Source organism: Mastacembelus armatus, chromosome 10, assembly GCF_900324485.2.
Source record: "Mastacembelus armatus chromosome 10, fMasArm1.2, whole genome shotgun sequence".
Lineage (NCBI taxonomy): Eukaryota > Metazoa > Chordata > Actinopteri > Synbranchiformes > Mastacembelidae > Mastacembelus > Mastacembelus armatus.
Window position 1 is genome coordinate 18,192,349 of NC_046642.1, and position 23,523 is coordinate 18,215,871.

The following is a 23,523-nucleotide window of genomic DNA, read 5'->3' on the forward strand; positions in this document are numbered from 1 at the left end:
TTCAGTTGGTTTAGATTTTTGGAGCCTCGTGGCCTTTGACATGCCAATATTATCTCCCACCACATTCCAGTCTAGCCCAGTGGTTCTTTTATCAGGCAGCCCAGGCTGATTTGTGGCTTGTGGACCTTCAGGTCGAGCAGGCCGTCTTCTCTCTGGTGTCCATAGTCCCATATCACCTTTGCAGATGACCACACATGCCAGAGAAAAGACAGAGGGGATCACTTTTATCATCGGGTGGGATTTAGTGAGTGAACCTTGGTTCACCTCATGTGATTATCAGTGCAAATGAAGCAAGACAAAAACTTCACTGAGCCTCCTGCTGAGGAACGAGCTCACTGAGACCTTCTGTGTACATCTGTCAGCTGATTCCACTTGTGTACCCTGACAACACCAATACCACCCACTAACATAGCTGATACCGGATGTTTTTGAGAAAAGAACTACTTGGATTTATAATAGGCTAAGCTAGAAGGCATTTTCATGGACACAATAATGGGATAACCAAAGCAATGCTCTCTTTTTTTTTTTTTTTTTTACTGCAAACTTGTAATTTTGCAAGTTTTATTACAGTTAAGGAGGATCTCAGAACACTGTAGTTTATTTTGATTTAAGGTTTAATTTGTTGAGTGTTGTGAATGTTGTGAATCCTTTTGCCTTGGAGGCAAAATAGTTTTCCAATACATTTTCATGAAATGTATTACTGTACTGAGTATCAGTACAGTTCAGGGATCAGCTTTATGCCAGTGGCCAGTGATCTACGTTTAACAGCAATTGCATAGTACAAATGAATGCTCGCCTTTCTGGCATATTGCAAGATTATTATTCAGCTACACTGTAATTAGAGCTTGTCCTTCACAGCCTATCAAATAATCAGCTCTCTGATCTGCTAAAAAAAAAGTGCAGAAAAATGTGATTCACAGCCAGTTGGTGGGGACCCAAAAAAATGGTCCTAAGAAAAAATCTAAGGGGTCACATGAAAATATTTGTTCCGTTATTCTCAATGTTTTTTTTCATTATGAATAAAGAGCTATAAGCCATAAGGTTGGAAAAAACTTAAATAATAAATCATTTATGCACTGCTAAGCTTCATGTCTAAGGCTCCATTGCCTGTAGCTGTGTCACAGCAAGAGCCCTCCATTGGTTCACTTTTTATTAATATTATCCACAACATCAATCCCAATAATGCTGCATTTACATAATTAGAAAATACTTTTTTAGCTACTGGAAAGTGTCTAATTCAATGTGCAGGCTCATTTGTAGTAAAGTAAATTCAATAGAAGAACAAGAGATTTAAAATATACATGTATAACTAAATAAAACTCTCGTTTATGATTTTGTAGTATATAATTCAAATATTTAATCCATTTTTTATAATACAAAATAAAGGTTTTCTATGTTATGGGCATATTTTTGCAGCCACTTCTGAGTAGTTAATTTCAGGACAGTAACTCTTAATAATCTCAACAGATGCTTGTCTCTTTTGTCCCCCATTTCTCTTGGCATTGTCTCCAGCATAAAATGATGGTTAATAGATAATGACACTTAAATAATACACTCCATTCCTTTGTGTAGAACATTCCCAGAATGTATCATATTAGAATGGATCAAAAACGAGTGTGTTAGATGTAAGTAAGAACAGAAATACAGGAGTAGATGAATTCATGTTGACGGATTGTTGATTTGGATTAATGGGCAGTTGCTCGACAAGCGTGGGCATCTCGCCCACTATTTTCTGTGCAAACACATGGCCAGTGATGGATTAATCAAACACTAATGTGTAACTCCCCTCTGTCTTTAACAAGGATCAGACTCGGTGTACTCGTTCACTACACACGTAAGAGCACAAACAAGCCCCATGCACACACATGCACTGGTTAAGAGCGAGATAAACAGTAACTCAGCAACTCCCACATGAGCAATATTAACCTTTAGCTTTTCAGCTCATGTTTAACTGTGTGTGTGTGTGTGTGTGTGTGTGTGTGTCTGTCTGTCTGTCTGTCTGTCCATGTGCCTCAGCATGTGTTGCATCTCTTCTAACCTTTAGCATCTGACCCAGTTTTCCCTCTGCTTATTTCTCTGAACATGCAATATTTCAACCACTATTAGTCAAATGATGCGCTGTCTGAGGAGGGAGTTCAGAGGCAAGTGTGTGCATATATGTGTGCGCTGGGTGTTTTTGTGTGGGGCGTGTTTGTTCACCTGTTAGTTTTATGTATTCAAGGGTGTTAATGTGTATGTGCTCAGTAAGGCTGTGCCAGATTTGAAAAATAATCATCTAATTGAGGGAGAGCGACTTTTACAGCAAACAAAGAAAAAAATGTCATTATATATATATATATATATATATATATATATATATATATATATATATATATATATATATATATATATATATACAACTGCTGGTCATCTGAAGCATAAAGAGTTACTGTAGGCTTTTTCTTCGGGCTGCTTTTCCCTGCATGTGATATGTGTAAAACTGCTGAGGTTTTCTGCGGCTGCAACTCGATGATATCGGTGAAAAGAGCCATTACAGCCAATTAGCTACTCTGTCATTAGGGAGGGTTGTGTGGGCTACTGACAACTTTTCCACACAACAGATTATAGCTGAAATAGCTGGTAAAGTTAAAATAGCTAATATCTAAAAATGTTCCATATTTGAAGCAGCAGAGCCCTGGTAGGCTGTGTGAGTGTGGGGTGCTTCGGCTGCTGTCGTTGCTTCTCATAACTTTAATACTGTATGCAACAGATTATAATATTATATGCTGTAAGCCCCCTGTCCCTCAGGTTACACTGTTTAATTGTGCCAATTGACCGTGAATTTCATGATCTACACTGCCCTGGTGCGCACCTATTAGATTATGCAGCGTTTTGAATGAGGATTGTGCATGCACATTTTGAGCAGGCCTCCTTCCTTTTGTGTGTGTTTGTGTGTGTCTGTGTGGAAGGGAGGTGGGCGGCCTGGGGTAGAGGAGAAAGGTTGAGGATGTGATGTGCTCTAAGATGAGTCTGTCTGCATCTGTCATGTTGGAGTATGCTCAGTCTGTTCATGTTTGAGACAGATGACTTGCTCTTCTCCCCAAGGTCCTCCTGTTATTCTGCATCCTTTTTCTCCTACTGATCCGACAGACGGCCTGCACCACGTGTGTGCTTTTGTTTGTTTCTGTGTAGGTGTGACTGTGTTTATGGGAAAATTCCCCATGTGCACATGCAATTTTATGTGTTTTGGACAATGTCAGCTTCTGCCTTTGCCTGTGTGTATGTGCACGTGGATACACAGCGAAGTATAGGAGCATGGGGTTTTGCAACATGCTGAGTTGGGAAATGGGGAGTGGAAAGTGCGGCAGTGTAAAAGCTCTGCCCCGTCGGATACACCGGCGAGGTGACACGCAGACACCCACAGCTAAATGATGCAGAAGCTCTCTGTGTCTGCAGACTCTAAGTGTTGTACAGACCCACGCTCACACTTTGAGAGCTGCTGACAGGTCCTCAGCAGAGGTTAAAAGCTGTCATTAATAGTCTTGAAGCACCAGCCCAACAGTACTAGTAACGGAAGTTTACAGTGCCCAACCTTTGGCTCGGTAATCTGGGTCTGTGTTGACTGATGTGCAGGAGCAGCACACACATATACATACACAAAATATAACACATATTTGCACACATGCGGACATACTAATTCACCGTCATGTACTGTCCAAGTTTGCACATGAATGTACACACAAGTTGACAAAGATGTTCGAATGCACACAGTTGCACAGAGGCCAAAACACATGCACAAGAAACTCCAGAGTAAGTGTAAGAGGAGCAGTGAGTGTGAGTGAGAGGTGCAAACTGGTAGACACAGTCACATACACTCGCACGCACACAATCCACCACACACATACTTACTCTGCTTTAGATGGAGATCACCTCCCACCTCTTCTTCTTTCCAAACTGTGCTCTCTTCCTCCTCCTCTCAACTCCTTCCTCACCTCATCACCTCCTTCCATATTCCCTCACAGACATTTGAACACACCCACAATCACCCCTCCACACACACACACACACACACACACACACACACACAACACACACAACACACACAGACATGCAAGCACACTTCAGACAGATCAAGTCTCACTCCTCTCCAGCTCACACAATCTCTCGCCTTCAAAAAAACAGGAATCTCCTGCTTCCTCTTCTTCGCCTCCTCACCCTGAACTCTTCTTTCCATTCCCTCTCTAAACACCTCACCCTCAATCACACCTCTCCCCTTGACCTCCCTCCTTTACCCCCGCCGCAGCACCACCCACCCTGCACTATCCCATGGTGCTCTCTGCTGGGAGGATTTAGAGGTACCCTGTAATTTCAGTACTGGAGGAGCTCTTAAGTCCTGCCTGATCTGCTGGCTACACAGGCAGCCAATGTGTGTGTGTGAGTGAGTGTGTTGAGTGTGTGAGTGTGTGTGTGTGAGTGTGTGTGTGCATGTATATGTGTCTGCTTCAGTGTGTGTTCGTTTTTGTGGGTGCAAGTGCTTACTTGTCTGTTTTTTGTCTCTCAACCATTTTGAGTATGGATGTATTTGTGTGTGTGCAGATGTGCATGGTTTGCTTTTGTGTGTGTGTGTGAGAGACAGAGACAGACAGACAGACAGACAGACAGACAGACAGACAGCAGAGAGCAATCTAATCAGGACACAGGAGAGGAGCACCCCCTCTCGGTTGCATGCTGAAGCAGTGATCTGAGCAACAGATGTGTGCACTAGGTGGCTAACCACCTTAAACCTTGACACTAATGCTACTACCTGCTTACCGTACATTCAGCAAAGTGGCTCCTGGGAACAGGCAACAGGGGACAATATTATAGCTGCTACATAGTGATGCAAAAACAACTGGGGGAAAAAGTACTGTCGTTGAGCATGCAGATGAGAAAATCAGCTGTGTCCACACACATTACTCAAAACCACATTTATTTTAACCTCAATATTGAATTTTCAAACTAGCATGAAAAATGTGTGGCGCTAGCATCGAGGATATGGCTATTTTATATTGTTTGCCAGCTTTGATTATTGAAAAGAAATACGAGAAGACAACATTGGGCGAGCTGAGCGTGCCTAATTCATCTGAGACGATCTGAAAAGTCTGAATAAATTTTCTTTGCTGACGCCAAACCTGCAGAGGAGGCTACATGGGAAAAATGCAAGAGAGAGACTAGAGGTTGATTGCTGATTTCCATTTCTATTTCTAGGACAAAGAAATTGAGGGCTGATGGGCTGGGACATCTATTTAGATCCATTTCATTCTGCCATAATCAGGCCTTAGCCATGCCCTAATACTCTGGATTAGAAAAGGTTCAAAGTGCAAACATCTAGATCCCCCGGTATTATTCCAGTCTGCCAACCTCACTGTATGTGTTTGTGTGCGTGTGCACGTACATGCATGCTTGCATGCATGCCAGCTCTACTGGTGAGGGTTATCTCTGGAATCAGGCCCATAAACCTAATCTAACCCTCTCTGTGCTCATTCAGGAGTGAAATATTTTGTGCAAATAGGCTCTCTTTTCTTTCACCCCACTTTGACTCCGGTTTGCTAATGTAAACAAAAACCAAGATAGGAAAATTGCAGGTATGAGAAATAGCCATTCCCATTGTGACGCTCTGTTTGATACAGACACACATACCTGACAGGCTGTGTTTAGCTCCCTGCTTTGCCTCAAATGGATGAAACAGCTCTGTGTGGTGTTGTTTTTCCTTGATGAAGTGAAGTGTGAGTGATCAGATCGTGGTTGAGCCTGTTAATGTATTTAAATATATATTTCTATGGAAAATGTAGATGTTATTACCGGTTGTTCCTGTGACTACACGGTACCTGCTCAGCTCGTCTAAGTGGAAATCTGCATGCTGTGGAGAATGGTGTGTGTGTGTGTGTGTGTGTGTGTGTGTGTGTGTGTGTGTGTGTAAGACAGAGAGAGAGAGAGAGAGAGTGTGAGTGTGTGTGAAAGGTAGCCAATGAATGTCACCTCTCATCCACTTTCTCATTAAACAACCTGATCTCTGTCTGTCACATGGGCTGCATCTATCCCCCTCGTTCAGTGCTTTGGGCAGTTGTTGCGCACGTGGGCGCGCACGTCCATGCGTAGACATGGGAGCCCATGCACACATGTACACACAGCCCATTGCGCTGTATGAAAGCAAGTCCCCCTGGGCTGGACAGGAATAATAAGCAGCAGATGATTCATGATGGAGATGGAGAATGTATTCAGCAGGACCACCTGAGTGACCTCATTTAGCAGACCTGAGAATAAATATAGACCACCGCATCGCACTCTAGCCTTAGCTTGTGTTGTCCCAGGCAGCACAGCGTCTCTCACACATCTCCCACTCTTCTCCTCGTGGCACCTCGGGGAGCAGTCCTTCCACTCTGCCCCGAATGACCTTGTGAAATCTGCATTTGTGTATATGTAAGTGCGCACAATCATATATGCATGTTAATGTGCTAGCAGTAGTGGTATGTGTGTAGAATTGGAACAGGAGCTTTTGTTGCAGGCCAGCTCTTTCCCCTGTAAGGCTTTCTCCTGGCTGATACATTTGTACTGTAGATATTTCCCAACATCAACATTTGGCACCTGGTTTCTCTTATGACTTCAGCAGCTGTAGATCTTTTGTTCTCCCACTAGTAACTCTGCGGCCAGTGATCCACACCCACAAAGAGGGCCCTAAATCATACAAAAAAACCCTCTTTGGAGCAGACCGCTTTATTAAAAAAAGCAACATTCCTTCATGCAATGACCAGTTCTTTTTGTATTTTGGACCTCTAGCGTTCTGAACTGGTTTGTTCCACTAAATCATTAGCAGCAGACTGGGACTGTCTTTGTTCTCCGTCCTGTCGTTGCTTTATCCCCTTGTGTTTTTATCTCCACCGAGACACACAGGAAGACCCAATTCCCCAGTTTCCTCTTTCCAAAACACGACATGACCGTCGGCCTTTTAATATCTGAAAATCCAGATTTGGATTAACGTCAGTACGCAGGGATGAAACGAGAGAGAGGGTTAGAGAAGGAGGAGAAACTGAGTGAAAAAAGGAGACTGAGTGAGTGAGATGCTTTTAGATTAAAAAAAACGCAAGCTGGCAGTGTGTCCTTGTGGTGGAGTAGGGATAGGGACTTTGACAAATGTGGTTTCCTGGCAATCATCTTTTTTTCAGTGAACTCTGACATGATAGAAGAAAATACTGGTCTATGGTAAGGGTTAAAATGACAAACAAAGGGGTGTGTGGTGCTCATAGTAACAGGCTGGGAGTTTTACCACACATTTTTAATGCACTCAACAGTTGTTTTTGTAGTTGATTTCCTTCAGTTAAAATATGGATTCATATACGGAAATGTGGTTAAAATTGGACACAGTTAATCGGATTATGCTTTTCCAGAGGTACAGTAATGTAGTTGAATTATTTGACGTTTTAAATAGCCTGAATACAAACAGCACATGAGGTGATCACCTCTTTGTAAATCCAGCTCTCTTTCAGTTGTTCGCCCAAACAGAAGCCTCAAAGGCCCAACTTATCATCATGCCACATCAGCAATGCACGAGCCTGTTCAGCCAGCCTGAAGAAATAGTTAATTTAGATGACAGAAGTAAGTTAACACTGAGAAGATTTGCTCTCCCCGAGTGGATATAAAATTCATAGCATGATGCTCACTCTTAGTCAGATTATTCAAGCGCCTTTGAGCTCCATCTTCAAAGAGCTCATTTTTGTATAACCTTGCCCTGGAAATTTAAAAATTAAAAGAAGTGGAGAAATTAGGTGGAAAAATAGCAGGAGGAGGTTAGCACTTGTGGCAGTATGCCGTTCAAGCTGTGAGACAGTGTGCCTTTAAGACTGGAAACAGGCCTGTTCACCTCACTGTCTTTGAATGTTCCCTGTAGCACAGACATGCTCTCTGCAAAGACTTTACATAAATCATAGGAGTCACTTTGCCTTGAGTGTTCATTCACATTAATGTCCCACGTAAATTTCAAATCTTTTTGTTCCTGCGCTGTGTTCGGCTCCCCTGGCCCCTCGTATATATTTCAGTGTCCCGTTCCCTCAGTTGTGTTGAATCTATGGTGGGGGAATTTGCCAAAGAGCTCCTGACACAATGTTATCACAATCATTCTCACAAATTATCACATACCCCGGCCACACTAACAAAATGTTGTGGTTCTCTGTAATTTAGAGCCTGAGTATGATCTGATAATGTAACATAATATTAGTGGAATTCATTATTTAGTTTTCTTCAATTTCACTGGAGTACAAAGCTGAAATCCCACAGGGCAACAAAATGTCAGCATTAATAATACTTAGGAATGACAAGGCATGAATCAACTAGATGAGCTTTTTCTATAGCTGCAGAGCCAGATTTCAACACCGCTTGATATAACATCAGTTTGGTAGCAAGGAAATGCATGTAAAAACATTGATACACCATAGCAGAGAAGTAGGAACTTCAGTGTTTGAAGTGCATTGTTTGGACCCACCCACCCCTCTGTCTGTAACAGACTTTCTGTTTGTATCATCATTAGATAAGCACCCTCTCCAAGACTATCTCATCATAATGAGGGTGCCATCTGAAGCAATCACCCAGGGAGATGGTCATTGAGTTAAGAGGGAGGGAAGGGGAGGGGTAGAGCCAGATAGCGCAGATAAAAAAAAAAAAAACTAAATGAAGTGAGTGAAAAAGCAGAGAGAGAGAGAGAGCGAGAGCGAGAGACCAAGGCGGATAATGCAAGGAAGAGAAACAAAAGCATTTCAGAGGAAGGGAGTGAGTTAAAACAGCAGACTAAGCGGAGATGGAGAGTATTTGGGGAATTCCAAAATTAGAGCTGCCATCGCTTGCGCCCACAGGGGCACACGCCCACACACACATTCATGCAAGTAGTGTATGCTTAGCTGCTCAGTGTTAAGGTCAGAGTCACACTCTGTCTCCCTAGGTCATTATCATGGACCCTGGAATAGACAGCCAGTTGTGTCACAGCGTCTGAAGTGAATGTGACATTGAATAAACAACCCTCGACCCAGATCTCCTCACTCAAGTCAGCAGGCAGAACACACACTTTAAAACAAATGAAGAGAAGCTGACACACACACTTAATATATAAATGGACGCACAACCACATGCAAGCACAAACATTAGTGGAGGCATTTAGCTCTCAGCACTACCAGCAAGTAATGACACATGTGGCTCAGAGGGAGTAAGCTGCTCGAGGACTTGGCAAGCAGCTGGAACTCTTGCTGGCATGTCTCACTGCTAAACTATGCGCAGACAGAAAGCACACACACACACACACACACACACACACATCCAGGGGTCTGACCATGTTCCTCCTCTCCACCTCAGCGCCCACCCTCCCTCTGTAGGCTCTAATGTTGTTCCATTCATTTGACTTCACTTTATTGTGTTAATGAGAGACACCGTTGAGAGGAGCTGGCAGTTGATTGAGGGTGAGAATGGCTAATCGCTGGAACAGCTAATCAGTGCTTGTCGTAAATATTGATTAGTTCTGTGCGTTATGGACGTGCTCATTAACCAGTGTGTCATCCTCTATCCTTCTCTTTCTCCTCTTCACCTACTCTTCCTCTCTTTACCCTCCACCAATCTCTCCTCTTTCTCCTTCTCCAGCAACCTCCAACGGTACAGTCGAGGGCCTGGAGAACCGGGAGGGAGGCGTGTGCAAGAGCCGAGCCATGAAAGTCATCATGAAAGTCGGGCAAGGTAAATGTGCTCTCACCTCACAAGTAAAACGCAATACAGTGCTGCTGCCTTAAAGCCATGTTTCACTTTGGGGTGACATTTTTCATTTATCGCCATGTGTGTCTAGCGTGACTTTGTCTGCCACTGGCATCTGACAAGACCTGCTCTGTAGAACTGTGAAGTTGTGATATGAAATGATTAGACTAGTGGCATTACATAAATTTGAGCTATCGTTTTAGAGTGGTGTCATATAACAGTGAAATAATAAAATTGTTCAAGAATGAATTTTAGAAAATTCTGTTGTCAACCTTAATTAATCAAGAAGAATATAATTTAAAAAAGTTAAGCATTGTGTCAAAGACTTTAGAGTAACTCACTTAACACTTAACCTTGAAGTAGTTAAATTACTTTTTTTTTTTATCTTGCAGTGTAACATTTCTGTGATCATATTTAATGATTAATGATGTCGACAACTAACAAGCTAAGGTGGCATGGAGAATAAAGAATTCCTCAATAAATATAAACAAACATAACAATAGCAATATCAAGCACTTTATTCTTGAATATAATACAATTTGTATGTAAAAAAAACAAAACAATTTATATACATATATATATATATATATATATACATATAAATTGTAAAGTTATGTTATATTATGTATTATGTTTTATATGTTATGTTATGATTACAACTGTGTGTGCTGTCAAACATTTACCTCTTAACACACCAGTTATACATGCGTCACAATAACAAAGAGTTACTGTTGTAACTGTCCCTTTATTACCTCTAGTTGTATTAGATTATTGCAGGCAATATTGCAAATCAATATTCGTGGACTGCATTATTGGATTTACAGGATTTTCGCTTCGGTGTGATAAAGTGCCCTGCTTCCCATCTGGTTAGTGTCTCAGCTGAATCATGATCTGTTTCAGTGTCAGATTACATATACTGCAACAGAGGATTGTTGCCATATTGGCCACATCTATTAGCCATATACAGTAGTTTTGAATACATCTTTTTATACATAAACAGTTTGTGCAAATAGTGTAAAAATGAGATCACAGAGAAAATAACATATGACTAAAAAGCATGATTCCACTTCATCTTCTGATGTTTCTCAGCTGTTTCTTAATCCGATTCTTATGGAGAAATCACAGAATCAAAATATGTTTAAAATTGGTGTTTTAGAGCGTGGTCAGGGTAAGTCATCTAAAAATGCTGGAAGTAAACAAGCGGACATTGTTTGGATATCCTTGGACACAACATTTGGTTTGCATCCTATGTTTCAATTTTAGGCAGTATTTTACTCCATATGTGGATGTCTATATCCTGAATTTGACAGCATACAGTACACAGATGTGTCACTCTGTAAACATTCCCCCCCATCCTCACTGTGGTTGTTTTGACCAAAACAGACACCAACCACCATCTGAGAAGAACATCTGCCCGCCACGATGATCTGATTCCAGTTTAAAAGCTGGATCTCAACTTGTCAAATATAAACTGAGACTTGCTGAGAAACCTGCGGCGAGAGTGTGTGTGTGTGTCTGCAAATTTCTGTGCAGAAATTTGAATGTTGGCTTGTGATATGACAGCAATGTATCCTGGCAGCCGGTGGAAGAATAGAAGCTAACAAGCTGCTGATGCTAGCAAGGTCTGAGTCGGAACAAATTCAGCAGACACAATGAAAAATACCCACAACCACCTTGGAAAGAGACAGGCATTACATTATCTTTCCATGTAGGTCAATTTGAGTATCCGACAGCCAGGGACTGCAGCACAATCGCCAAAATGACAGCACAGCTGCACGGGTGCAAGCAAAACAAGCTTTTACACTAAACTATTAAACGGCAGAAAAAAAGGAAAACAAATCCCTGGACTCACATTAATGAAAGTTGAAAGGAAATGTCTTATTCGAGGAAAGTTCTAGGAAAGTTCCTCTCAGCTCATGTGTGTTTCTGTCGCTGCCGGCTGTTCCTCAATTTCGCCAGAGCCACGCATTCATTTCCCAAAACGGTCCAAAGTGAACTGTCACTCACAATCAGTGTGCCCTAAAAACCTTGTTAGAAAAGATGCTGTTGGCCCAGCTGCTACTGCTTTTGAAACTATTTCTGTGGGTGGAATTTTTGATGTAAAATGTGCCCAGCCAACCCAGTAACTATTTGAAGAAAGGCTGAGAATTTAGAGCACTGACACAAACTTTGATCAGACTGCTGGGTTCAGTTTCCAGGTAACTGTTCTCTAATGAAATGTAAACATAAAGCTGTCACTATTAGGGCTGCAATGACCATTATTATTCTGATGATTTACTCTCTTTACTCTCTAATAATCAAATAATATGACACAGAACATTGTAACATTCACAGAGGCCCTTTTTTCCACAGAGTAAATTTTTTATTTGATACTTCAGTGCATTTTGCTAATTTTATGCCTTACTTAAGTAAAGGTATGTAGTGTATTTATAACTTATATATACTACAAAACTGTTTCAATTCTGGGCTTTTTTATTGTAGCACTTTTACAGTGTAGTGTTGCGACTTTTACTTCCTCCACCAAAACTCAAAGATATACAGTTTACCATATTATCCAAAGAAAGGAACAAAACATTAAAAAGAAATGTTTCATTAATCATTTCAGCTCTAGTTACCATAGAAGTGCTATAAATTGCTGCCCTTGGTATATACTGGTATTATCAGTGGACCCAACTAGTGCTGAAAGGTTTTGTTTAATGAAGGGTAAACAGAAAACTCATTTTTAGATTACTTATTTATACAGTTATTTATTAATCAAAAAAGTGTGCACTTGCTGTGATCTGTTTTATTTAATCAGAAATGGAAAATGTGTCATGGGCATTATAACCTATTAACAGTTGATTGGAAAAAAAAATAAAAAATCTCCAAAGATGAATTAATGATGAAAACACTCTTAATTTGCATCTTTACACCACGCTAGTTGTTGAAAAAATAAAAAAGAAGGAAAGAAAACCTGGGCTCTGTTTGGCTCTGACCCCAGACACTATTGTGTTTAAGCCATGTCTCCTCTGTTTCTGCAGTTGATTGCCAACACCTCCTCTGTCCAAGTCCCAAGATCTTCCCATATGTCCCATTTCACAATTTGCACTGGATTACATTTTGGTGACTCAAACCAGTTTGCAGAAATGTGCACATTCTTTTAATGTTACATTTGCATTTCATTGTTGTGACACTCCTGGGGCGCAATCATGTTGAATCATCTGTTTATGGGAAATTATGCACCCTGACACGTCAGTGTCTGATTGTACTTTAAATGCCTCATGTTCCGTCTATTGTCTCTGTATAAAATGTGAACGGAAGAGAAATTGATTAAAGGGGAAATACAGTGAGCCCATATTTTATACATCTGTTGCTGTTCAGCCTTCTCTCCCCCCTTCATCACGTTCATGTCACTGTGCTCTTTAGAAATATGTTGACTCACAGTGTTCCATGCATCCCCCTCACCCCTCTATTTTCTTTCCCTGTACCTCTGCCAACACATCTATCTCTCTCTTCCTCGATCATTGTCTGCCTTACTCTCATCCTCAGAGCCCTCACTCTCCTGCCCCGCCTTCTCCCTCCTTCTGGTGGGTTGGCAGTTCTGAGGTAGTTGGTGTCTGCATAGCTAAGGGAAATGTCAGCAGTACATACGGAAAAATGGGTCAGAACATTACAACGGTTCCCGCACATGCTCAGTGGTTGACACACTGTTGGGGCTATATGCACGGAGTGAATCAGATCACCATGTCCTCACATATCATCTGCTATGCGTGAATGTTCCCACTTCTCACTCCTGTCTCTCCTCATCAATTATTGATGGCACGCAACAGCTCACGGCTAGGTTCACCACAGCTGCAGTCAGTATTGAGCAATGTGGTGGTCTGGACACAGAGAAGATAGATAATAATAGATGATGTGGTTTTGTTCACCAAATGGCATAAAAAAAAAAACAAAAAAACAAAAGAATAAGTTGACACTGCCATAAAAGCATGCTCCTCTATTTCTTGATCTTTTCCTCCTGTTTTCTTATTTTTTGTCAGTCAAATCTGCTAGACGTCCCACACCCAAATCACTTCCCTCCACTGGTCTGGACTAAGCCAGGGTGGAAATAGAAAATAGCCTGCTGGCCCTTTTGACACACGCACTCACATGCACACACACATACATACGCATGGCCACACACACCACACAAAGTGAGGGACTCAAATGTAAATTGCTTCCCTGCATTCCCTTCTTTCTATTTCTCACCTACTCCCCTTGAGCGGGCCTTCAGGCAGATGTAGACAATGCTGATAGAGGAGAGGCATCTGATAGCATTCTGTGGAATCCATCTGACCGGCTTCCGTAATAGTTTGATTGTCTTCCGTCTGACGGCCCTGCCCTTGTGAACGCCACACCACTGGCCCGCCAGCGTTTACCACACAAAGACATTAAAGTTCATGTGCTGAAATCGCAAGAGACAGTCAGATAAACTGTCTGTTTCCTTTACGTTCCCCTCAGAGCTTATGCAACTCCCTCCTCTTCTACCCCTCCTCTCCTTGCCCCCCCCCCTTCCTGTCTTCTTGTCTTCCAGTTCTCTCTTCTTCAGAAGTGTGCCTCTCTCAGGCAGAGTTAAAGCCAGAGCAATAAATAAGGCATATTATAGCCTTTTAACGTGATGAATAATGTAAAACAATAAAAAGTTAATATATAAGTGCTTTATCCTCATTCTGCTAGGCCTAAGTGTATTGTAAGTATATTCTAGGTGTGTGCATGTGTGCACGCACATGTGTGTTAGTGGCATTTCCAACACTCACAGTCATGAGAGTGTTGGAAATGCCTGTCTGAGTGTTTGCTGAAGGAGCTGCTGATGTTGATGTGTGCTCATTTTTTCTGACAGGACAGGAATACTGGTGTGTTTCACAGACGTTCGCAAGATTGTCCTTTCTCTTTCTGAGCTTTCATTTTCACTTCTGAGATGCTTCCAACACTTGCAAAAATAACTGTCTCTGTGTATAAAAGATAAATATAAAAGATAATACAGAATAATGCCTGCCTATGCAGAGGAACAAGTCATTGCAGTTCAGCTCACCAAGGCTGAGTTTCTGTGTGTTTCTTTTCCCCACACAGTCCCAAATGCAGCAAACCCTGTGGCACCAGAGGCTCCAGAAGACAACGCCATACCGGAATCCAGCCCCAGTCCGCCTATCCAGGGCCCAATTGGACCCGAGATACCACAAAACCCTGGTGAGAACATTGATAGACCAACTTTAGTCCGATAAGCTGCCTCTTAAACTCTCTTCTCTCTAATGCTTTTCTAGATTCTAGAGTGCAAATATTTTAGTAAAATAAAAGGAATTTATAATACAAATATTCACAGCCTCAGGGATTCTGCTAATAATTAATCACATTTAGCCTGAAAAGGGAAAATAAAAATCATGGTTGCATTTCCTCATATGGCTTTTTCATGCCACAGGCAGTACTTTGATTTTTGCGGGTCAACATGCTAAAATAAGTGTAAAGACTGTCCTGTACAGAATAAAATAATTCTCACCAAAAGGCAGCTTGCAATAAAACAGTACGAAACCCCACCCAAAACAAATCCAACTCACCCTGAGTCACTTCACTTATTCATACTGTACACAGAGGGTGTGCCGCACCCAAGGAGACTCAAAGACACACTTCTTTTATTATATTTCTTTTTGAGCCTAATTAGAATTGCAGATAAATGAAGATTAAAAGCAGAGGTAATTGTGGAAGTCACTTTAGGTTCCTTCGATGATCTGGACCCTCTTTGTTTCCTGGTTTTCACCAGTACCTTTCATTGCTGCTTCCCACAGGAGAGACCAGTTCTCCTTCTTTTTAGATCGCTCCCTCCACTAACTTTTTGACTTACTCCACAACTTTGTATGTCACAAACTTCCTCCAAGTACAAACTGTTCTGCCTGTCCCAATGTGATAAGCCGTCCTCATTTAATAATTGCTTATTTGACATTAGTTACTCTATAAAAAGATTTCCTAATGTCATTTTTTTCCTATTCCTGGGCTTTTACCTGTCTACCATTGTTAGATCAGTGATTATGTCAAGTGAAGAAGTGGAGGGTGGAATGAAGGACATGTCGCTGGGGTTTGAAGGGCTGATATTTTAGGAATAAAATTTGTGACAAGCTTTCTCCAGCTCCCATAATATACAAAATTCCACACGCCTCTGATTTCACAGATAAGGCTGGACCAACTTTCAGTGATGTCATTTAGTCATGATAAGGCATAAGGTACAGTTATCCCCTTCATTGTAAATGGTTAAGTGCAGAGTGGTCAGCCAAGTGTGGAGACACAGTCATTAGTGGGGATGGCAGTCTCTAGAGGCATGAGGCTTTTGTGGAGGGGTGGGGGGGATCATGGACAGTAAAGAGGTGGTGGTGGTGCTGCTCTTTGGCAGCAGCTGCACGCATACATGGAAAACAGATTAGGCTCTTCTCAGATTTCAGTCACAGGAGGAGCCGTTCATTCTTTCTCCCATCCAGTAACAAAACCACTTCCTCCCCCAATCCTGGACCCCACTGACAAAAGGTTAAAATAAAATCAGATGTTTAGATATGCCCTCCTCATTTTTTTCATATTTCACTTGACCTTTGCCATACAAATGTGGCATCAGCATGTCATACAACTTGTCCGGTCTCGGCCTTATCGGAGCAATAATCTTTGTTATGTTGAGCAATGAATATGGATTTTAATTGAGATAATTCTGTTAGATTACATCAATTGTGCTATTAGTTATGTAGAGCAAACAAAAATTAGGGATATAAACAGAAATGATTTAGGCACAAACAATTGACTGGATTGACTCAATGTACTTTTCTCATTGTTTAATTGTCTCTAAGGGACTATATAAAAATTATTGGGGTGTGAGCGGGTACTGATTTTATTTTTTAATAAAATAATGTCTTGTTTTAATTTATTTAATGAAAAAGTAACAATTTCCACAGTTTTATTCATGTTTTATTTGGACTGACTCTTCAGTTAGAAAAAAAGCACCACCACACTCTGCGATGTTAAATCTAGAGTTACTAAATAAACAGTTTTCATAGTCACCAAAGAAGTGCAATGAGAACAGGCGACTGCTGGAGAACTTTACACTGCAGCAATTTCACTCTGCTCCATCTCCTCTACATATGGTGAAATACACCTGCATGGCACATATGAAAACTATCTTTTTGATGTACCTATTTGAACTATTTTTTTGTGCAATAAATCATAAAAATATATAATAGAAATATGGGGCAAAAAAAACATAAAAGAGCCTCCTCTGTTCTTCCAGAAACAGGGAGACTTCCCTCCCCTCAGCAGAAATAAAAATGACAATACCTTCCTGCTTTTTTGACCCGACAATTTATGTGCAGTCTCTAAACCCTCTCTCTCATCATTCCCCTCTGTAGACCATATGAATCAGGACCAGGGTTCCTCAGCAAACTCGGATGGTATCCTCGGCTCCAAAGTGGCCATGTTCTCTGTCATAGGAGCTGGCTGCATCATTTTCCTCCTGCTTATCCTCCTCCTCGTCATCCTGCTCATCAAGATGCGCAAGCGTGCCAGGAAAAATGCCCACTCGCAGCCCCGCCCTTCGGCCCTTTCACTCAGCACGTTGTCCAATCCCAAGCTACCCGGGGGCACGGCTGGCACGGAGCCCAGTGACATCATCATTCCGCTGCGGACAGAGAACAACTACTGCCCTCACTATGAGAAGGTGAGTGGTGACTATGGCCACCCCGTCTACATTGTCCAGGAGATGCCCCCGCAGAGCCCTGCCAACATCTACTACAAAGTCTGACATGCTCCGAACAGCCAGCAACACAGCCAAGAAAGAGAAAGAGAGGAGCGCTTGATTTATGATCTTGGGAAGAAGACTTTCCTTTGCATTTTGGGGACTTGATGTTTCTTCAAGCCTCTGTTATTTCTACCACCTGCTGCACAAATCTGGAGAGATGGCACTGACCAATAACCAGCGGGGTTGTGAGCTGACTGATGAGAGAGGTTTATTCTGTTTGGTAGGGTTGTTTAACATCACCCCCCACCCCCCACCCCCGACCCTACCCTCCCCCACCTGACCTCCACCTTCTAAGTCTCCCTGCTGTGCTCCAATGGGAGGGGGAGGGGATGGGGAGCGATGCTGGAGCGAACAAACAGACTGCTGCCTGGTTCGCTGTCCCCTGTAATGGGCAGGATATAACTTATCTCAGTTCCCTGAAGTACAGTCTGTGCTACACCCAATTAAACACACCATCCTAGCACACTAGCCAGGAACAGGCACACACAGGCCCTGAATGCCACTTGGCCTGCAGTTTGTGTGCAACCATAAAACACGTGTGTGTGTCTGTGTGTACGGGTGTGTGTGTGTTAGACAGGGCTCTGTGGTGGGGCAGGAAACTCTCCAGATAGCTCAGGTATCAGACACAGTGTGTGAAATAATGTGTTCCTCTCCCTTCGCACCTCTGATGTTTGCCTTACTTAGTATTTTTGATGGAGGATTTCCTCGAACCCTGATTCAGTTCACAAAGCAGTTGTATTTTGTTAGACTTTTCCTACAAGTGCACAATGTATAGAGTTGAATAGTCCATCATTATTACGCCATTTCTCACCACCCACGTCATCCGTTGCACCCATTCTTTTTTGTCCTGAGAAAGTTTCTTGACCTGGGCTGTTGATGTTGAGGTGTGTGTGTGCATGTGTTTCCGGGAATGGCCCCGTCTCCACTACCCTGATAGGAGCTTTACCATGACTCTGGTATTTATGACCCACTTATGTGTGTCTGAGGGTGTGTGCGCTGTGAGTGTGTGTGTTTGGGCTTGTCCAGACCTGTTCTCATATCTGGGAAGACTCATTAGCTGAGGGGTGAAGCATTAAGTCACTGTATCCTAATCTTCACAAACAAGACAGACAGATTGACGAACCGACCGACAAAACCCTTCCAGCATTCCAGTTGGCATCAAATGAAGGCTTTATTGTGTGTGACAAGCCCTTGGCAAGATGGTTTTCAAGTCAACAGGCACGTTGATATTTGTTTGTTCTAGCTTCTGGTGCCACAGTGTAAGCATCACACAGTTAGTTTGATGCCTGCTGCCTGGGCAGAGTGGGCGGTGGTTGGATGGTCAGCAGTGATTGGCTGGCCTACATAGGTAGCATGCCCTATATATAATTTGGATGGCGAACTACAGCTGAACATTGGGGTACAGTATTGTCAGATGCCAATTGGCTGCCATCTGTAGATGAGTCAGTGGAGTGCATAGTCAGTGGTGTCGCCAGCGTGTGACTAATCTGTGTGCCATCTCTGTGCCCACACTCACCAGCCGGGGAGGAGAGAGAGCTACGGATAGAGGAGAAAATGTTCCTGTGACTTGGCTATAACCTGAGAGGAAGATGGCGGTTGGGATGAAGGGGGTGATGGGTGAGCACGGGGTGGGGGTTTGGAGGTAGTTTAGCATTCATTTTTCCATCCTCTCACCAGTTGTGCTGTGAATAAAAATGCTGTGCAGAATATTCCACAGTCAAGGTGTTCAGCCAGCGAGGACACTGCAGCTCAGCTATCACACAGCCCAGGGCAGTGGCACTGAGACAGGATTTACTGCAGCTGCATGTGTGCACGTGCACGCGTCGACGCTCGCTTTTAGGTGTGTGCGTGTGGGGTTGTTTGAATATGTGTGCATATATAGATGCGTCTCTGTGTGAGTGGTTATTTGTGCTTATATTTGCAGTTTTTCTGTGAGTGTTTGTGTGTTTGTGTTTGTGTGTTTGTATGAATGGTTCTGTGGTCTAGCAGCTGAACAGACTTGTTTTGGGACTGGAACTAGGTGCTCCAAACAGTGTGGCTGCCAAAGTACAGAGCGCCGCAGTCCCGGTTAATGATGTGTGAGAGCGGAGGGGAGCAGATGAGGACAGCAATTCCTCAGGACGCAGGCACGAGCTGACTCTTGACGCACATGTGTGCAAACAAACACACACACACACACACACACACACGCACACACACACACACACACACACACGCACACACATGCACAGACACACTAAGACTGACGGGTCCAGGTTTATCTGTAGTCAGATGGTCAGGCTGCCGGTGAGTGTTTATCCACCGGCAGAGACACCCATCATCTGCTGCCATGGACAGATATACACTGCTGAGTTAAAAGACAGCCCAGTTTGAAGACTCGGAGAAGACTCCAATGTCTTTTGCGTGTCGTTAACCTCAGAGTTAACAACCTAAGCAGCTGCTCGTTCTTTTGTGGTCCTGTGTTTTAACTCAGCATGCAGCCCTGAGTGGCCCTCTGTGAAATACATCTAGATCAAATATTTTTGTTTCGGATGGGTGCGCACTCATTCACCTATACCAACCAAGGGACTCATTACCAAATTTACCACGAACCATGTCTCATTTTCATATCATTCTAGTGACCACTTAATGTTCTTCAAATTTGGGGGTGAAAAAAATCAAAAGCAGATAACAAAAATGTAAATATATGGATAGAGCCCCATTTAAGATGTAATTTCACATGAACACTGCTCATAAGAAAAATTTAAGATTAGATTTTTGTAATGGAGGATGTTTGTAAATAGCTGTCTTTTTAAAGTGTGTTTTGTATGAATCCTTGAATTTTTGTCTCTGGAATATGTTTTTCTTTTCTTTTCTTTTAGACTTAAACTGAATATTGCAGCAGACACATGAGCTGTCTTTTTTGCGGCGTCCAGTATTGTCAAAAAGTCTTTGTTACCACACGTGTTTAAAAAAAAAAAAAACAACAAAAAAACAAACAAAAAAAAAAAAAAACTGGAGTTCAGAGTTTTTACATTGGCATTCAGCAGGATTCTAGTTTCTCAGAAACTGTTCAGGACTGAAGCTTTTGTCACCGAGCAGCTTTGAAATGGATAGGTCATTGAAACTATGAACGATAAAGTCCCTTCCCTGTTGGAGACAGCACTTAACTCTGCTCATGAAGACTGTGTTATTCTACTGCCTTTCAGTTACCTACACTTTCCACTTCATTATAAGATGTAACAAAAACATTTTGGTCCACAAAAGATGAATCTTTTGTTTTTTCAGTTTTAATAAGTCTGTCGGGCCAGGTGGAGAGAGTCTTACGGAGAGAGAGACATGGAGAGGAGAGGAAAAAAGAAAAGGGGCCATGCATGAGTGTGTGACCATACTGCACTCACCAATAAATCATGCGGTTTACAACACTCATTATCTCCCAGGCGGTCCTTTTGTTTTAAAGTTGCTCTCTCCTCCTTCTCTCCCTCCACCCCTCTCTTTTGTCATCCCTCTTTTCCTAATTTAGCACCAGGATGTTGGTTGCTCACGATATGAGCCGCAGTGTAGGTTGATTTCTGCTATTGTTCAAAGCCACAGTATTATTTTTCAATGTGCATGTGTAAGCAAAACCTGTTGAATTTGTTTCCCTTTGTTTGAATCATAACTGTCAAGTTTTATTTTATTTCTTTTTTTTGCCATTCACTTTTTTTGCCGCTTCTCAGCGTAACCTATTGGCACCAGCTACAATGGAAATAACCTTCCACCAGTTTGGAAACTACAGCATATTGATAAATAAATTTTAAAATGAATTTTTCCCATGGAGCTCATTCTCGACTGATGTTCTTTCTTTCTTCCTTGTTTGTTTTCTTTCCAGCTTTTGAAATGTGGATAAAATATTTCATTTCCCATCTCACTGACCACCTTGGTTCATGGTGGGAGCAAAAACCAGCCGCCCACGCTCACAGCACTTCCCTCTCAGCCCCCTCCAAACCCGCACCTCAGGGGTCAGTGCTGCACAGATGGGTTTGTTCTGATACATTAGTCAGATTGAAATCACAAGCAGGCTTCATAAATTCATATTCTTGGAGTATGGACACGCCTTTTTGCATAGTAACTAATACCCGTATCAACCCGCTCTGCCCTGGTGTCCTCCAAAATTACATTTCTTCATACATGATTAAATCTGATTGGCTGCACTCTGCATTTCCATTGCGTTTGTCTGAAATTACAGTCTGTGTTTATCCGACTGAGGAACAAACTCCAAGTCCTTGGTGAAAGCAGAGATGGCATGAAATGTTATTAAAGTGATTGGGCATTTTCTATGACAAACACATCAGTGTTTGTGGGCATGGTTTTCGTGTGGCTGATGATGTGAGTGGAGACGGAGTGGGCGAAGGAAGAGACTGATGGCAGGAGAGAAAAAGTCAGGGCATTGAGAGACATAATGTGCCTGTGGCTTCACTTGCTCCCCCCATCACTCCCCCCATTCCCACCCCCCCACCCTCGCCGTTTCTCTCTGTGCCCCAGGGCAGGTACGTTCATCTGGTTTCCTGGCTCGGTCCCGAGATCCACGTTACTGTGGGTTTATTAAAACCTTCCCCCCACTAAGCTACTGCATGTTTTTCTGTGTATGACTGTGACTGTGTGTGTGTGTGTGTGTGTGTGTGTGTGTATGCATTTGCCACAGGGCTCTTCCATTGTTCTATAGCAGTCAACATCACAAAACTAAGGAAATACTAGTGTGGCAGTATGCACTGCAGGATTTTTGAACTTCACTTTTTGGAAGATTAAATTTTGCAGTTTTCAAACTTCAGTTTTCATCATTTTAGATGTCTGTATTTTAGCGGTTGCATGCTTATGCTAATTTGCATATTTAAACACTAGTACATTATTAAACTGCAGCTAAAACACTCCTGAGTGTTCTCTTGATGTGAGCATATGTAATTGCCCCCTTTTTTTTTATCGTGTAACATGGTGGCTTACATGTCTTTATAGATTAAACAAGTCACCTGGGAAAGCAACAGCTGCCTGCAGTTTCAGGCGGCTTGGGAACAATTTTAACTTCCAGTCATTTTCCTCCATGACCATGAATACTAATTGTGAAAAGAATTTCCAAGGAAGTTTTTTTAAAAAAAAGAAAAAATCATAGTTATCACCCAGTTACTTTTTAGGCATTCAGATCTACAAGCATAGAAAACTTTTATTTGTGAAATAATGTTGAACTTTCTTCTCAAGCTGACAAAAATTACATAATATAAATTCAGAGCATGTGGCCACCATAGTAATTAATATATAACTCATACGAACCACATAAACACAGGGTCATTTAAGGTAAGGAAGCAGAGATTAGTGCTTTTTCTGTGCTGAGTAATTCATTATAGATTGAACTGGTGGCTGTTTGCCTCAGATGATCACTAACTGGTTGAGCATTTGCATAGTTTACTTACCATTTTGTTTGCTTCTACATCAGTGCCTGCGAGGCAAGTCGTTTTCAGTTCTGATGAGGCCACGGGGCCAGCAGAGCTTGTAAAGAAGCCATGGTCGGAAAGTGGGAGATGTAAAGTGAGAGTTAACCATATGAGGAAAAGAATTCAATAACACTGGTACGATTCCTTTAACAGTGTAAGTTGGCACCCAATCTTGGTTTCCCTTCATGTTATTTCACACACTTCGCTCCCACACAAAATCTGCTGCTTGTGCAGACACTACCCTTGATCTGCTATGAAGTTCAGACTCTGCAGCTCCTGTGACCATGCATCCACAGGGAGAGGCCATCAATAGACATCAATAGAGCTCTTAAGTGATTTGGTGTGCCATCTCCTAATGTTTTTCTTCTTATGGATTGCACAGGAGACCAGTAACTCACACCAGAATCAATATGACATGCTATGAGACATGTTCTTTCTCATGTAATGTACATATACATATTTAATGAGTTAATGCATCACTCGCCATTCGTAAATAATGCAGGCCCACTAATGCTTTTCATCAAATGCTGCTCATCAAATATCAGTCAGATT

The 23,523-nt window shown here is 42.2% G+C and overlaps 1 protein-coding gene across 1 annotated transcript in view; it reads left to right on the plus strand.

The window, feature by feature from the left end:
• Positions 1–21,317, plus strand: part of efnb1 (ephrin-B1) — a 58,500-nt gene extending 37,183 nt beyond the window's left edge. Inside the window, exons 3-5 of the mRNA XM_026330132.1 lie at positions 9,637–9,729; positions 14,833–14,949; positions 17,139–21,317. Coding sequence (XP_026185917.1) covers positions 9,637–9,729; positions 14,833–14,949; positions 17,139–17,530 — 602 coding nt within the window. The 3' untranslated portion in view covers positions 17,531–21,317. The remainder of the gene's footprint in view (positions 1–9,636; positions 9,730–14,832; positions 14,950–17,138) is intronic.
• The last annotated feature ends 2,206 nt before the right edge of the window (positions 21,318–23,523 follow it).